General features: G+C 36.4%; 2 protein-coding genes across 6 annotated transcripts in view; both read right to left on the reverse strand.

The window, feature by feature from the left end:
* The window catches only part of mllt11 (MLLT11 transcription factor 7 cofactor), a 369,559-nt gene that overhangs the window by 34,839 nt on the left and 319,649 nt on the right, over positions 1-15,071 (reverse strand). The gene's annotated exons all lie outside the window — the stretch shown is intronic.
* Positions 1,388-14,611, reverse strand: rfx5 (regulatory factor X, 5). Of its 5 annotated transcripts, none has more exons than XM_073931465.1 (10): positions 14,564-14,611; positions 13,173-13,320; positions 11,580-11,613; positions 11,070-11,152; positions 10,672-10,791; positions 10,417-10,533; positions 9,991-10,069; positions 9,694-9,892; positions 9,058-9,152; positions 1,388-7,172 (listed from the first exon to the last, which is right to left on the reverse strand). In XM_073931465.1, exons 2-10 carry the CDS (start codon positions 13,262-13,264, stop codon positions 6,219-6,221), a joined length of 1,773 nt encoding a protein of 590 aa, XP_073787566.1. In that variant the 5' UTR covers positions 13,265-13,320; positions 14,564-14,611; the 3' UTR covers positions 1,388-6,218. The 5 variants fall into 5 exon arrangements, with proteins under 5 accessions (XP_073787566.1, XP_068071336.1, XP_073787568.1 ...); XM_068215235.1 differs by having other exon boundaries at positions 9,991-10,066; positions 10,414-10,533; XM_073931467.1 differs by having other exon boundaries at positions 14,217-14,611.

Here is a 15,071-nt window from a genome sequence, read left to right on the forward strand (position 1 = left end):
ATGCAGTGATGTCATCTGAGAATGGCTATAATAATAATAATCAGATTTGGCTTAGGATTACCAAAATAAACTGATTTTGTCTTCAGTGGACTAACTTGCATAGATTAATTGGTCACCTTAAAGCTGCCTTTCCACGGCACATGACAAGCAACAAACCGTGAGTCATTCATTTCTAATGGAGAGTGGTCCGGAAGTTGCGTGGAGTTCCGATAATTTCCGTATGTGGAAAATTTGCATCCGATTTAAGCTTCGGATCCAACGCTATTTCACGGCAATTCGTAACTTTTTGATTTAGTGGCTAATTTGTACAATCTCATTTGTACAATTTAGTATGATTTGCCTATCCTCTAAAGATGGCTGGGTTTAGGGGTGGTGTTGGGTGGCATGCCTCCTTTTTAGAATCATACATTTTTGTATAACTGAACATGTACGAATTTGCCACTAAACTAACAAAACGTGAAATAGTTATGTTTCCTCGTAAGATCAGGCTGGCGGATCGGTTTAAATAATTGAACTTTAGCGACTAGACTTTATACGACTGGCCGACCGGATGTGATTTTTTTTCAATGATGTCCAATAAGGTTCGTGTGCGTGAGATGAGAATTATTTTTAATTTTTTGTTACTTTTGGAACCAGAAAAAAGTCTATATTGTAAAAAACAACAACACATTTCTATTCATAAATGAGTAATATATATACATATATATATATATATATATATATTTATTCATTTTCTTGTTCGGCTTAGTCCCTTTATTAATCCGGGGTCGCCACAGCGGAATGAACCGCCAACTTATCCAGCAAGTTTTTACGCAGCGGATGCCCTTCCAGCCGCAACCTATCTCTGGGAATATGTATATATATATACACATTAATCTGGTGTCCACATTCCTAAATTTTAAGTGGTCTATGAATTTCTAGTATTTATTCAATTACAGTGAAAATAAAAGCTCTTGCTTTTGCCGTCCTTTATTTCAGACGCCGCAAGAATCAGCCTATTTACCATACTGCATGACAAAACTGAAAATTCTGTTCGACTGCCACAAGGGGGTGTATTTCAACAGTCGTGTTCGAATGTCGTGAGCAGTAAAAAGGCGGCTTAAGACTAACAATGTGCACAAGCAAATTAAAACATTGTAAATTTGATTTGACATGGAGTTCAACAAGAACTAACGGCAAACAACTGAACTTTTATTAACTAATGTTAACAAAAATGAATAAATACTGTAATAAATGTATGGTACATTCATTATTCACGTTAGTAAACAAATGAACCAACATTAAATAATGAAGCCTTATGCTTAAATGTTACCATATTAGTGTGGCAGATTTAAGTGTCTTTTAAACATAATTGTAAATGAAAAGAGTAGTTCACAAACACACGATATAAAGAAACACATCATATGTATTGTTTATTAGTGCTGATTTATGAAAATGTGCTCACAGTCAGAGATAATTTAATTTTTTTAATATATTTATATATATGGAAGATGTCTAATTGTACAGTTTAAACATGGAAAAAACACACATGAAATACAAAAAAAGGAAACGTTTTCAAAGAGCGGACTTTATAAGTACAAAAAAACGAATAACATACAAGGTGCTGCATTTCGTCTTGTTCTCCCCCTGTGTGCTTTCCGTTGAGAAAATAAAGTGCAAGACAAACACCAGGGTTCAAATGCTGTCAAAAGAAACTGCGCAACTCCAAACGAATATATCGGATCCTTTGGAAACAAACCTAAAATTCAATACACAAACCATGCATGGACCGACTAACAAAAAAAAAGATCGAAACGTCAGACATGTTAGATGTCAATTGGGATCGGAAAAAATGGCATACTACCGACACGCACAACCGAGAAAAAAAACGCGACTACTGAACAACTCTACATGACTCGGTGAAAAGTTAATGTGCTAAACACGTTTCCTTTGAGTTCGTCACAATGAAACGTAAGAATTACCAACACTGATGGGTAATTACAACACACAATCGCCACACCTTGTCATTTTGGTTTTCCTTTTCTCTTTTTTTTTAGTTTGTGTTTTGAGGGCAACAGTTTTAAGAGCCTTGAAAGCAAACAATCCACTCGGTGCTTCAGAGCGAAATCACAACCTCATAAATAATGAAAGAAAATGGATATTTACAGAGCACAGTGGTTTGTATGAGGCACTATGTTGTACTGAACATGTTACATTTCTGTGGCGTGTGACACGGTATCAGGAAACAAGATCATCTGTCAACGGATACGAGTATTCCCAAAAGTTTTCGCATGTATTCGATCACCTCTCTGGTATAAAAAGCTCTTCGCTACTTCAAATGTGATTACTTGCACTCATTCCTCGATTATTATGCGATCTTTCAGAAATATATTACTCTAAAGTCCCATTGTTTAGTCTTTTTTCATTGTTTAATGAAGTGAATGACTTTTATTTCTGCTTTTTGTCAGTGTTTTGCTATTATGCAGGATTTAGAACTGCTGTTGTCAGGATATTCATATTTTAGTATTCAAATCTCCGAAGAGCAAATGAGGCAGAGTATTAGAACTGTACACTGACTTTAAAGATGTAGTTCACCAAAAAAAATTATATTTGTCCACTCAAGATGTGCGTTTGTTTCTCTAATGGAACAGACCTAAGCAAATTTGGCATTAGCATCATAACGGAATTAATTTTTGCAAAAATCCACAAGACTCTAGACTATTAAATTGATGTTTTCCGCATTGAAATGCTGCGTTTTTGACGGCTTTAAACTTCAGGCTAAAATATCCCAAACACTGCTTTATTTAGTCTAAATCAGAAGAGAAATATTAACAGATAAAGCACCAAAACTGCTCTGAATTTATCTGTGGATTGTGACGTGAAGAGGACAACAGGAGATTGAATGAGGAGTTATGGATTATGGACTGTTATGGATGGCCAGAAGCAAAGGTTTTAGGTTAAAATGAATTACGATGGCTTTGTTTCTCTGAGTTGCTTTTGGATTATTGTGTTGTTTTTTTTTATTCTGACTGCAGAGTATCTGGCTATCTGATATACATCTTGGAATGCAAATTTTCAGCACATATTTTACCTTTTTTGGGTGAACTATATCTTTAACAATGATTACTTATGATAAAAATAATAAAGCACAAATGTTAAAAAAAAAGGTACTGGGTATGGAAGCCCATTTCCACACAGGAAAACAAATATGGAATTAAACATTGTATTTTTTTCTTTGACAATTTGGACAACAGCAAAAACAAATCTGAATTGCAAGATAAACTCACAAGTCTGAAAAAAAAAACAGAATTGGAAATATAAACTCGGTTTATATGAAATCGTACCTCATTTTTTACCTATAAATTCCGATTTTTATCTTATAATTACTGTCAAAATTGTGACCTTATTGCAATTGCGATTTTTAAATACGTTTTTAAAGTTTGCCTTTTACAAATTTAAGTTTATATATGACAATTCAAGCTTTTTTCACAAAAACACAAGTTATCATCTTGTAATTCTGACAATATACATTTTTGGCTGTATTTTTGGCTTTTTCAAAAAAAAAAAAAATTATCACACAATTATGAAAACATAATTATCACTTATTTGTTCCTCTCAGAACTTTGAGTTTTAGAACTGTGATTTTATTAATAGCAAATGTATATGGTGCTTTTATCCAATTCTAAATGTAATGTATACACATTACATTTAGAAAAGTCTAAATTGTGTGATAAAAAGCCACGATTACCATTTAAAAATCGACCGGCAGCTAGCTCTCTGCAACTCTCACATGGTCGCCCACTGAAGCTATGCAGGGCTGTGCCCGCTGAGTACCTGGATAGGAAACCACATGGGAATGCTAGGTTGCATCCGGAAGTGGTGTTACTAAGACCAGCAGAGGGCGCTCAACGTTCTGACTCTCTGTGGTTTTTAAAAATGCCAGGATGTTCTTCGCAAAAGACTAGGGGTTTAACCCCACCATCCTGTCCAAATGTATCTACTGGCCTCTGTCCATCATGGCCTCCTAACAATCCCCATATCATAATTGGCTCCTCTCCACCAATCAGCTGGTGTGCGGTCGGGCGCAATATGGCTGCCGTCATCTCATCCAGGTGGATGCTGCACACTGGTGGTGGATGAGGAGATTCCCCCCAATGTGTGAAGCGCTTTCAGTGTCTCAAAGCGCTATATAAATGTAAGGAATTATTATTAATAATAATAAAAAAGTGTGTTCTGTGGTCAAAAACAAGCTTCCATAACAGGCCCTACCAATTTGACAATATACAAAATGAAAGCTCCTGTTGTTATATGAAATTATTTCATCAAATTTGGTAACTTGTCTTACATTGAGTAAATCGAGCAGCCGTGTTTATTCAAAATTAAACATGACATATATAACACGTTATTTCACAAGCCTAAATATATTTTATGCTAACCAAAGCTAGCAGGCTGTCTGACAGCCAGTTGCCATTTCACAACCATTGTACCGTAGTAAATCTACCCAGAATCAGCACCAGTTAGCAGCGGACATTGGGTGCAGTCAAACTGCTGATTGGTGAAATCGCTGCGATGTGAATTCACAATCATTTGTGTTGTTAGTTAAACCCGTTTCGCTTTTTTAAAGCACCATAACTCCATAGTAAAACTATCACTAGTCTACTCCTTTCCCATCTCACATATATTACTACAACATCTGAATAAATAACAGCATCTGACTCCAAATCTCTTCATACATAATCATTGGAGTGGCTAATTAAGAGCCTAATAAACCTCGTTAAACCATCAACGGCCTTTTTGTTGAGCTGAAATCTTGAAGTTTGTTTTATTAGCCTTTCAAAAGCCAATCAAATAATATTCAATAAAGCTGCTACAAGTCTTTATTCACTCTTTAATTGATTTTAAATAAAAATCATAATTATACAAATTGTAAAGCTACAATATTTGGGGCTAAGATCAAGTGTAATATCAGAAACTCAAACTACTAGAACAATTCTAGTATTTCAGTGTAGCATTTCAAGGCTATAAAACGGAAAAGCTGTCCATAAAGGCAAGATAACAACACAACAACAGGCTGTTGTGGCTCAAGCTTTGTAAAATTTGCATAAATAAATAATTAGTAAATATTTCGTTTGAATTTAAATAATATAATCAGATTTCAGCAATTTAACATCTCAACCTCTAATTTAGTTTTTGTACATGCTTTTAGGGTGACAGCGCACACTTTACTAGTAACTAATAATAAGTATTATATTTTCATAGTTGCAATATAGTGACGACGGCTATACACTTGCAAAATAAAATTAGTTCTGGTATGTTCGAAGATATTCCTCTGGGCTCACAGATAAATTATATACATCTCTTAAGTGCTAAACTTGTTGTAAGAGAATGACTGGACAGACCTGAATGCAGGGAGGGGCTCTTAGAGAGAAATCCCGAAATCATAGCCTCATTTGCATATTTAAAGGGACTTAAGAGGTCTTTGTTTTTCCATCCACCTACATTGTGCACAATCCGAGCCAGTAGTGTCTTCTCAACCTTTGCAACAGCAACCGGATGTAATAATTTCTACGCTTTGTTTATCTGTATCCATTTGCAACGTAAAAAAAAAACTGACCGCACGACTATTAACCCGACCATTGGGTGAAAAAGGGACTTCAGAACCCCGAAGTTGCAAACCCGTAATACCACTCTTTGTCATCTGAACAGCTAGAAAACACACTCAAAAGTCTCGATTCGTGTTTACAAACACAATCATGCAAAGACGGTCAGCGCAATAAAAGATCGACTGCCCTTTTATGGCACTAAACATGGTGACAAACGCAGTTCTTCTAACTCTAATGACCAATAATCTTTTTTTTAAAGATGTTTATAACTGAGCTAGACCAGATTGGACTGTTGTTTACGAGTATATCTGTTCGTTGTACTGAAATTCTCATCAAAACAGTCAAAACATTAGGCTTAGGTCACTTAAACTGGATAATCTCTTTAAAAGCACTCTTGAAATCTTCAGGAATTCACGTACGCTGTATGTTCATGAAAATATGAGTGTAGTTGCTGTTTGAAGGCAACGATGAAAGGTTGTACTTCTATACATCATTTTTACACTGAAAGCATACATACCCAAGCTCAGCCAAGATGGTACATGCCTCAGTTTGACGACAAGCTAGTGTGCCATTCACAGAAGCACTGAAAAGGCATTCCCGCTGAGATCTCGGAGATGCTCGGCTCGTGTACTGCGGTTAGGGGTCCTCTGGTTTAGAGTTTTTTAGGAGCATGGAATCGTCGTGTGGCTCCACAGGAGTCAGAGTGATTTCGACTTCTCCTCGGTCTTCTAGTAATGTTGCCGGCGGGAGGTACGTGATTGCAGACTGCGGCACTTCAATAGGAGCAGGCCTTCCTTCACTGGAGAGTGGCGCGCGCTGGATGACCATCCTCCGGCCCTGCTCGTAATTGAGTTGGTTTGGCCCTTGCATTAGCAGGACGGACTGCTGCTTCTCCGCTTCTGGGGCAGGGTGACACTGCACCACTACGCTTCGATGCTCCACGTCTGACACCTCCTGGATGGTTGGAAGTTGGCTGAGCATCAGACTCTGCTGGTCCTGGATGACTATTTCGACGAGCTGTGAAGGAGCGGCAGGAGGGCAGGAGGGCATGGCCTTTTGAATCACGCCTCTTGTGAGCAAAGCTGGATTGGGGGTTGGGATTGAAGGCGACTGTAGATGTGATAATAGATCTTCCGGTCTTTGTTTTCTGGGTCGTCCTCTTTTGCGTTTCAGAACAACACCAGAGGCTGACACTGAGGTGGAGGGGTCAGGTGCCCTTTTAGGAGCCGCCGGTCGCGCTCTTTGAACCACCGGAGTCGGGGCTGCAGAAGTGGCGACCGTGACTGATGTTTTCTCACGTTCGGGGTAGGACAGACTTACGCCCGAGGGGAGAATCATAACTGGGACGGTTCCGCCTGGCTGTGAGGGTATTGTAGTTACGGTTATGGGCAAAGTGACTTGAACGCTGCCCGAATCGGCTGGCGCGAGACACGGTGGGGAGGTTTTCTCTGGGACGGTGCCTCTGGGAAGAAGCTGGGGCAGTTTCTTCATGTAGGCCTCCACTCGAGCCGACTCCACCTTGTTGGGTGGTTTTTCACTGACTTGCTGCTTATTGGATGGCGGCTGCTCCACACCGTCTTTCTCTTTTTGCTGCCGAAAGGGAGACAGTATAAAGGAATTTGGGCGAAAGCGTTATGAGTTTTAACATGATTGCACGATTTAGTTTGTTGCCAGTTAAAGAGAAAGCAAAAGCTGTGTCAAATAGTAAAAGTTGTGCAAGAGCAATTGTAGGTAAACCACAAAGACAACTAAATGAAATTTATTTAATGAGAATTAAGCAGACAGCACGTGTCATTAAAGATAGTTCCTACCCCTTAAATATAACATGTCAGCTTTTGCCATCAAAGACACGTTTAAGCAACCTCAAGTAAAGAAAAACGTGTCAAATGTCATTTGGGTTTTAAGTATGAATTGCGTTAATTGAGTTTTTAATGTGATTTATGCGATGATGTTGAATGTATTTGTGTTGCTTGTTTTTTGTGATGTGATTGCGGAAATACAGTTGAAGTCTGAATTATTGGCATCCCCTGTATATTTTTTTTAACAATTTCTGTTTAATGGAGAGTTTTTTTTCCACAAATTTCTAAACATAATAGTTTTAATAACTCATTTCTAATAACTCATTTGTTTTATCTTTGCCATAATGACAGTACATAATATTTTACTAGATATTTTTCAAGACACTTTTATCCAGCTTAAAGTGACATTTAAAGGCTTAACTAGGTTAATTAGGAGTAGACTATCGAAAAAATATATATAGCTTAAAGGGGCTAATAAATTTGTCCTTAAAATGATTTCAAAAAAATTAAAAACTGCTTTTTTTCTAGCCTAAATAAATCAAAGACTTTCTCGAGAAGAAAAAATATTATCAGACATACTGTGAAAATTTCCTTGCTCTGTTGAACATCATTTGGGAAATATTTAAAAAAAATTAAATGGGGGCTAATAATTCTGACTTCTACTGTAGTTAGCTGATAAACTTCCACCATTTCACTAAATTTCCAAAAAGAAAGTCAAAGAAAACATCATAATGTATTTAAGCTATGATTTTCTGTATGCACCTCTGCTAATATAATGATCAGGATGCCTTCAAGGGATTTATTTTGCAGTAACTGTCAGCTGACTGGAAAATATTTCATCAATAACATGCTACTTACAAATAAAATAATGAATAATGATTAAATTATGATTTTTGATTATTTGCTGTATTTTGTGTGAATTACGACACTGAAGTCTTGAATGAAAGCAGGAAAAAAGCACAAATATTTTAGAAATCAACTGTCTGGGACAATTATTCATTCATTCATTAATTTTCTTGTTGGCTTAGTCCCTTTATTAATTCGGGGTCGCCACAGCGGAATGAACCGCCAACTTATCCAGCAAGTTTTTTTACGCAGCGGATGCCCTTCCAGCCGCAACCCATCTCTGAGAAACATCCACACACACATTCACACACACACTCATACACTACGGACAATTTAGCCAACCCAATTCACCTGTGCCGCATGTCTTTGGACTGTGGGGGAAACCGGAGCACCCGGATGAAACCCACGCGAACGCAGGGAGAACATGCAAACTCTACACAGAAACGCCAACTGAGCCGAGGTTCGAACCAGCGACCTTCTTTGGGACAGTTATAAGTTATGAAAATTACTGTAAACATAAATATAATAATATAAATGATAAATATCCCAGAGAGTCAACATATTGGTGCTTCTTTTATATGTTCGATTAGTTTTTTCACTATGTTAAGAAAAGGTGATTATAGAGAGACTACAGAGTGATTTTTAACTATTATACAAATATATCTGAATTCCAGTTTGAATGATTTTAATGATATTTTTGCAGAAGTGTATAAATGGGTGAATTTATTGTGGTTATTTTATTAATTTATCAGTTTCTTTGTTTTGTTTAGTTGTGAAGGAGGAACATTTCAATTAAAACTAATGTTTTCATAATTTATGACCAGTAATACCTTATTTTCCACACTGCCGCCATCTTCCTCTGCTCCACCTGCTCGGGAAGCTGCAGGAATCTTTTTGATGACCTTATGAGGTTTCGAGGGTCCACCTATTTAAGAAAAAAATAAAATAAAAATAATATATATATATATATATATATATATATATATATATATATATATATATATATATATATATATATATATATATATATATATATATATATATATATATTATCAGCTTCACACCAACATGACTACAGCCAAACATGATATGATCTCAGGGTGTCTGCAGATCTCTGAGAGTTATATTTTAAGACCTTTTTAATACCGCACAGAATGACATTTTTAAACTAAATGTATAGGATCATTTTATAGTAACAAATTTGCAAAAAACAAATATATATATACATTATACAACTAATTAATTACCTTCCGAGAGTTCATTTTATTGGGTTCAGCCTATTGCGTAGTGGGAGACAGATAGACATAGATTTCAAAATGGAAACTAAATCTTTATAGGGTCGGCTTGACTGCAATTTAAGGCCTTTAAAATGCAAATTTAAGACATTATTAAGATTTATACTATAAAATTTTGACTTTTTTAAAGATCTGCAGATTCCCGGGATCTGACAATTTACCACATCTTACCCGCCAGTGCAGCTGAGGTGACGAGCTCAGCTTGGCTGCAGCGGGGGTTGACGATGTGCTCTTGCACGAGGAATCGTGCGATTTCTACCACCGTGTCGAAAGAGCGCTTCAGGATCTTCTGCGCCCAATCACAAATGAGCTCGCAGGCTGCTTCGGTCACCTCTTGCTTGTAGGTTTGCACCAGTTCTGTCAGTTCAGACTGGAGGTGACACAAACATAGGTTTTATAATACAATACTGATTATTATGTGGTGAACGAATGCGACTGCAACAGTCAGTACTAGGAAGACAATCATACCGGGTCATTTTTGAGGTCCAGGTTGGGTAGTAATGGCATGTTGAGCACAGTTTTTCGACGTATCCCGCTATAGCAGTATGTGCAGGCAATATGTCAAGGGATAATACGCAGGGCAGTAGCTTTCATCAAATGAACACAATAAAACACACTTAGTTTGAACTTGGTGTAATTTAAAGCGTGGAATGACAAAAGTATTAAGACTTCTAAACACCTCTAAACCAAATCAGAAAAAAAAATAACATAATAAAGTGTACTGATAGAGTGCAGAACGCCATCTGAAAAGCTCAAATGTATAGAAAACTCTTGATAAGTTGTCGGCTTTCATGGCACAGATCTGAATATGACTGTTCCAGACACATTTATTAAGGTTTGTCTGTTTTATACAAATTTAATTAAACAATATCTAAAAAGACAAAAAAAGGATATTTGGACTGTCCTCTACCACCCAGTCTTCGTGCTTTTATGTTAGGGAAGATGTCTCGTATGATTTTGCCAAAATTCGCTGCACTCAGAGGCCGATGCTGTAGGTTGTCACAGTGCTTCCTGTAACAGTAGTAAGTCATTAGTGTATTATAGCTGAAAAGCTTCAAACATGAGTCTTAAATGTCTGATTGGGAAAAAAATAATGTGTTTCTTTAAAATAAAAGCCCTAAAATGACCTCTCTGCATGCCATTCCTCACCGGTATGTCTCGTAAACATCTTGTTTAGGCAGGCAGGTGTCAGGATGTTCTTCCAAATGGCTACGGATCCAGTTGCAGGTGTGAAGTTGGTCTGCTGTGTTGACCGAGTTTGAATCACCACTAGTAAACACAGAGAGCCACATATAGCATTTCCTGTCACGGCTGTTTTACTTCTAGCTAGCTTGACTAGATGTAATTTAAATATTGGAATAAAATCTAAAGTCAAATGATTTATTTTACTTTTCAGATGACTAAAATGGATTAGAGTGAAGAGGACTGAGTTTCAATTTGCCACAACTTTTATGTTAAGCTGCTTTGACACAATCTACATTGTAAAAGTAAAAATAAACATGAATTGAACTGAAGACAGAATAGTGGAGTGATTTTATGAAGTGTACCTCTTTTCTCCTGCACTTGGACCTGAGGGTAGCTGTAGATAAAGGTAGAGCTTATCGTTGTCAGAAAAACGCTGTACATCTTCCTAAGTGGGGAGACATTTCACATAGAGAAAGACAGATTATTAAAATGTAAATGCGCTTAGAAGCACTGTAAATACACGTTCAAATGAGCTGCAAGATTTAGAACTTGTGTGAAATATTACATTATGAAAAAGGGTGGTGTTAACACAATACAAGTATGGGTAATGTTAGTCTAGTTGTAATGAATCTGGCCTACTAATACAATAGCCGTGGGTCAATTTTTATGTAGGAATCTTCAGCGTTCATATTATAGCAAACCAAAAATTGTCATCTTGTAATAGTCGGATTATACATGGTAATAAAACAGTTATATAAAAATCCCTTCAAATAAATTAAGTTGAGTGAATTGTAAAGTTACAACAAGTTAAAGTGTAAATTGTTAAGTAATTGTAAATTAAAAAAAAAAAAAAAAAAAAAAAAAAAACTTACCAAAATTTTGTCCACTTTCCCCTGCACATTTTTACTGTGAAAAGATAAAAAGATGGGATACTCAAATGTAAAACACTGCCTCTTTGCTTTTCTGAGTATACTTTCTGTGCCACAAGCAACATCAAACTTAATTGCAAACTGTTTTTGGGCAAAATTTTGTCATTAATTACTCACCCTCATGTCATTCCAAACCTATTAGACTATTTATGACCATTATAACAAGTTCAGTTCAGCAGACATACTCAATTTATATGGATTGTCAAGTCTTTATAAATATTTAGAAGCATTTAGAGGTATAGAGCCACTTCAGGGTTCCTGAAGATTTCTTCCAAGTCTAATTTAAGACCTTTTAACAGCCTTTTAAGACCATCATGAATGAAATTTTACTAAATGCTAAGTATTTTTTTCTGATGCCTCAGTTACTTCTGTAAATAGTTTTCTGTATCAGTTGAAGATAATGTAAAGGGATGTGTTGCTTTAGGTTTCTTTCCCTGATTAGGTTTTTTTTTTTGGAGAATTTCGTGTAAACATGTCTAACAGCTGTTTTGAATTGCGAAGGAAAATGAAGACCTGTTTAAAATGATTTAAGACCTACAACATAATATTTCTGTAAATTTAAGGCTTTTTGAGGCCTAAAATTTTGCTTTTGAAAGTTAAGACTTCGCAGACACTCAACATTTACACAACATTTTCAGTTAAAAAGGGGGGAAATTGTATGTGTTTTGGCTGTTTGTTTACACAATGATTGTGGTTTCAGGACTGAAAATTCATATTGCTGAAAACAGGCTACAAAATAAGTTTATAATAACGCCCCATTGTCATGCCCATGGAAACACCCAAAAATTTGAGTCTTTGAATAATATGACATCATGTGCATGCACACTATGTTTTTAGGAAGATTTTAAGATTAAAACTAAGTGCGAACAAACACACAACAATAGCAGAGTATGTGGTAGTGTTTTTGTAGCTGAAGTGTTTGCTAAAGTGGGGATTTACTTCACATGACATCCAGCAGTGTCAAATGTGTCTTACACACATGCCAAATTCTACATACACACCAGGTCACAGCACCAAATACTAGCATGGCATACGGAATACAGGAACTTTGTGTTTTGTGGGGGTGTAAACATGGCTCCTTTTGAAAATGTGGTGTTGTAAACGTGAACGTTTTTAAAGTGCAAGCAAAACTTTTCAGTTTTGGATAAGATCATTGTCATGTAAATTAAACCACACTAAACTGAACTTTATCTCTGAAAGCTGGACTGACAGTTTTAATCTACTAGAACTTCTAGGTTAAGCTGCTTTGACACAATCTACATTGTAAAAGTGCTATATAAGTAAAGATGAATTAAATGTAAATGCAGCCTTAAGTGAATAGGCTTTCAAGAGAGGGTCCGAAATCTTTGAGATTTGATAAAAATATCTTAACTTTTTCTTTGTTTTCTTAAAATTAATATGTGTATGCTTTAAGGAACAGCATGGGGGTAAATAAATATCAGAATTTATATATGATTTAATAAGAATTATTGATTTAATAGGAGCTCATTCCATATGTTTCACCTTAAAAGCAGAGTTAAAATGAATGGTTCTTACGAAATGTTGCTCTTGAGCTTCTGCAGCAGTGTATTGGGCTCCGTCTCTCCCTCCCCAGCCGAGGAATCTGCCTTTAACTGATCTTCTGCCATGTCTCAAACACACTGAACTGTCAAACTGCATTCAGAAGCCTCCAGGACCTGAAGCTCTAGAACATGAGGAAGATATTAGTAGGCCTCCGCATTAAATTTAGGCTGACTTTCTTTTCCTTTTATTAAAATCTGATAAGCAGAAAGTTATAATAAAGTATTAGGGTTTATCAAGACATTATTCTGCATGCAAACAGGGATAGTCTTACACAATTTAGATAAATGACAACAATAAAAGTTGTAGGGTGATGGCAGTCTTAAGGTTTAAAAGAGCACAGTTATTTTATAGTATGTCTTTAATATGTTCAAAATAAGTCTTACAACTAACTGCTTACTGGTAAACATTCAGTTCGTAACATGTCTGTAAAATGACCACCAGTATCATCACAAACTGGTATATTTAGGCCAGGTTTACAAAACCAGCGACAAGACTGTAAACGCGAAGTAAAACCACGCAAGCGCCTAATTCTCCCACGTCTAAACGCCCAAGATATTTTTCCCCATTTCGAAAATACAGCCACTCATGAAACTGTTGTCAGGTCAATCGGATAGCGACCATGCCCAAATACTGCAGGGCTGTTTTTCCTGCCCCAGTCCAGACATTTCCTCACATTCAGCACACACGCGCCCATCGGAGATCGCAAGCGATGCGTTCAGCCGGTGTACGCATGATATCAGGATCAAATCCGATCACTTTAATGCATGATTTAATCTACTGTACTCTTAGCGTATAAGAGACATGCACAGGTTGATTACACCCATGTGTATCTCTTTGTGGGCGTATTGAAAGGCCAACCAACCAGAAACTAGACGAAGCCATTGGTTATTTATGACTAAAAGCTTGTTTTAGCGCAAGTTAACTAAATCCTCAAACGCAAATGCTCGGTAATCCTTAGAAACTATCCTCACCGAAGCCTAGTTTTAGAAAGCATGACATAGCAGCTAACAGGCTAACCTGAGTTTGAACAGGCCAAAGAGACGTCGACTGAACGAAAGCGACAATACATTAACAGCTATTTCACTACATTTCAAAATGTAATTACATTATTTATAAAAACAAGATTGTTTTTGGTATATGTATGCATAATAAGCTAGCTATCGTTTATATCAATACCAATGTCTGTAGCTAGAACTAGCTAGCCACAACTGTACGCCTCGAAAACGTTCGATTATTACGTTTAAAATACACGTTTTTTCTTATATTCTTCACGTATTTTAATTGTAACAACTTTAGCTAGTTTAACATATCATTCAAATACAAAATAAATGCACCGTCTATTTTATAATCTTAAAAGAAACTACCTGAGACAAATATAGAGCAAAAATCCCCTCTCGGCTTATTTTGTGATTGGACGACTGTGTTATGTCTGCCTGACTACAAAGCAAAGCGCGACGCTGGTTGGCTGAAATGAGTCATCCTACTTGGATACCGAATGAAAGAGCGATTTGATTGGTGGAGGGTTTTATGCGCCCAAAAAGAGCATCTTTTTAATATTCTGTTAAGGAACTATCATTTTTGTGATTATTACTATGAAATATAAACAACTTTCGTCTAATTAACTATAATAAACATTATTTTAAATGTAGAAAATGTGTATTTTGTGTTTGTTTGATAAATGCGCTATAGTAGTAATAATAATAATTAATGTTTTATTAACATTACAACGTCCTGACATTCACTTTCATATACCAAGAGCTCTTAGCTAAATTCTAGGCTAATTAATCACGTCACCTGGAACCTGGTGCATTATTATTGTGTCTAGATATTATTAAATTATGCATTTTCAAATCCAGGATGGACTGGGCGTGA

This window comes from Danio rerio, chromosome 19, assembly GCF_049306965.1.
Source record: "Danio rerio strain Tuebingen ecotype United States chromosome 19, GRCz12tu, whole genome shotgun sequence".
Taxonomy (NCBI): Eukaryota; Metazoa; Chordata; class Actinopteri; order Cypriniformes; family Danionidae; genus Danio; species Danio rerio.

Bases quoted from the DNA above. Each gene is read 5' to 3' on its own strand.
- rfx5 (XM_073931465.1), bottom strand. From the start codon at position 13,264: ATGGCAGAAGATCAGTTAAAGGCAGATTCCTCGGCTGGGGAGGGAGAG. The intron at 10,070-10,416 runs ATATCCTTTTTT...TATTGCCTGCAC, and splicing joins GGTGGTAGAGGACAGTCCAA to ATACTGCTATAGCGGGATAC. The intron at 9,893-9,990 runs GTATGATTGTCT...TGTCACCTCCAG, and splicing joins TGGACCTCAAAAATGACCCG to TCTGAACTGACAGAACTGGT.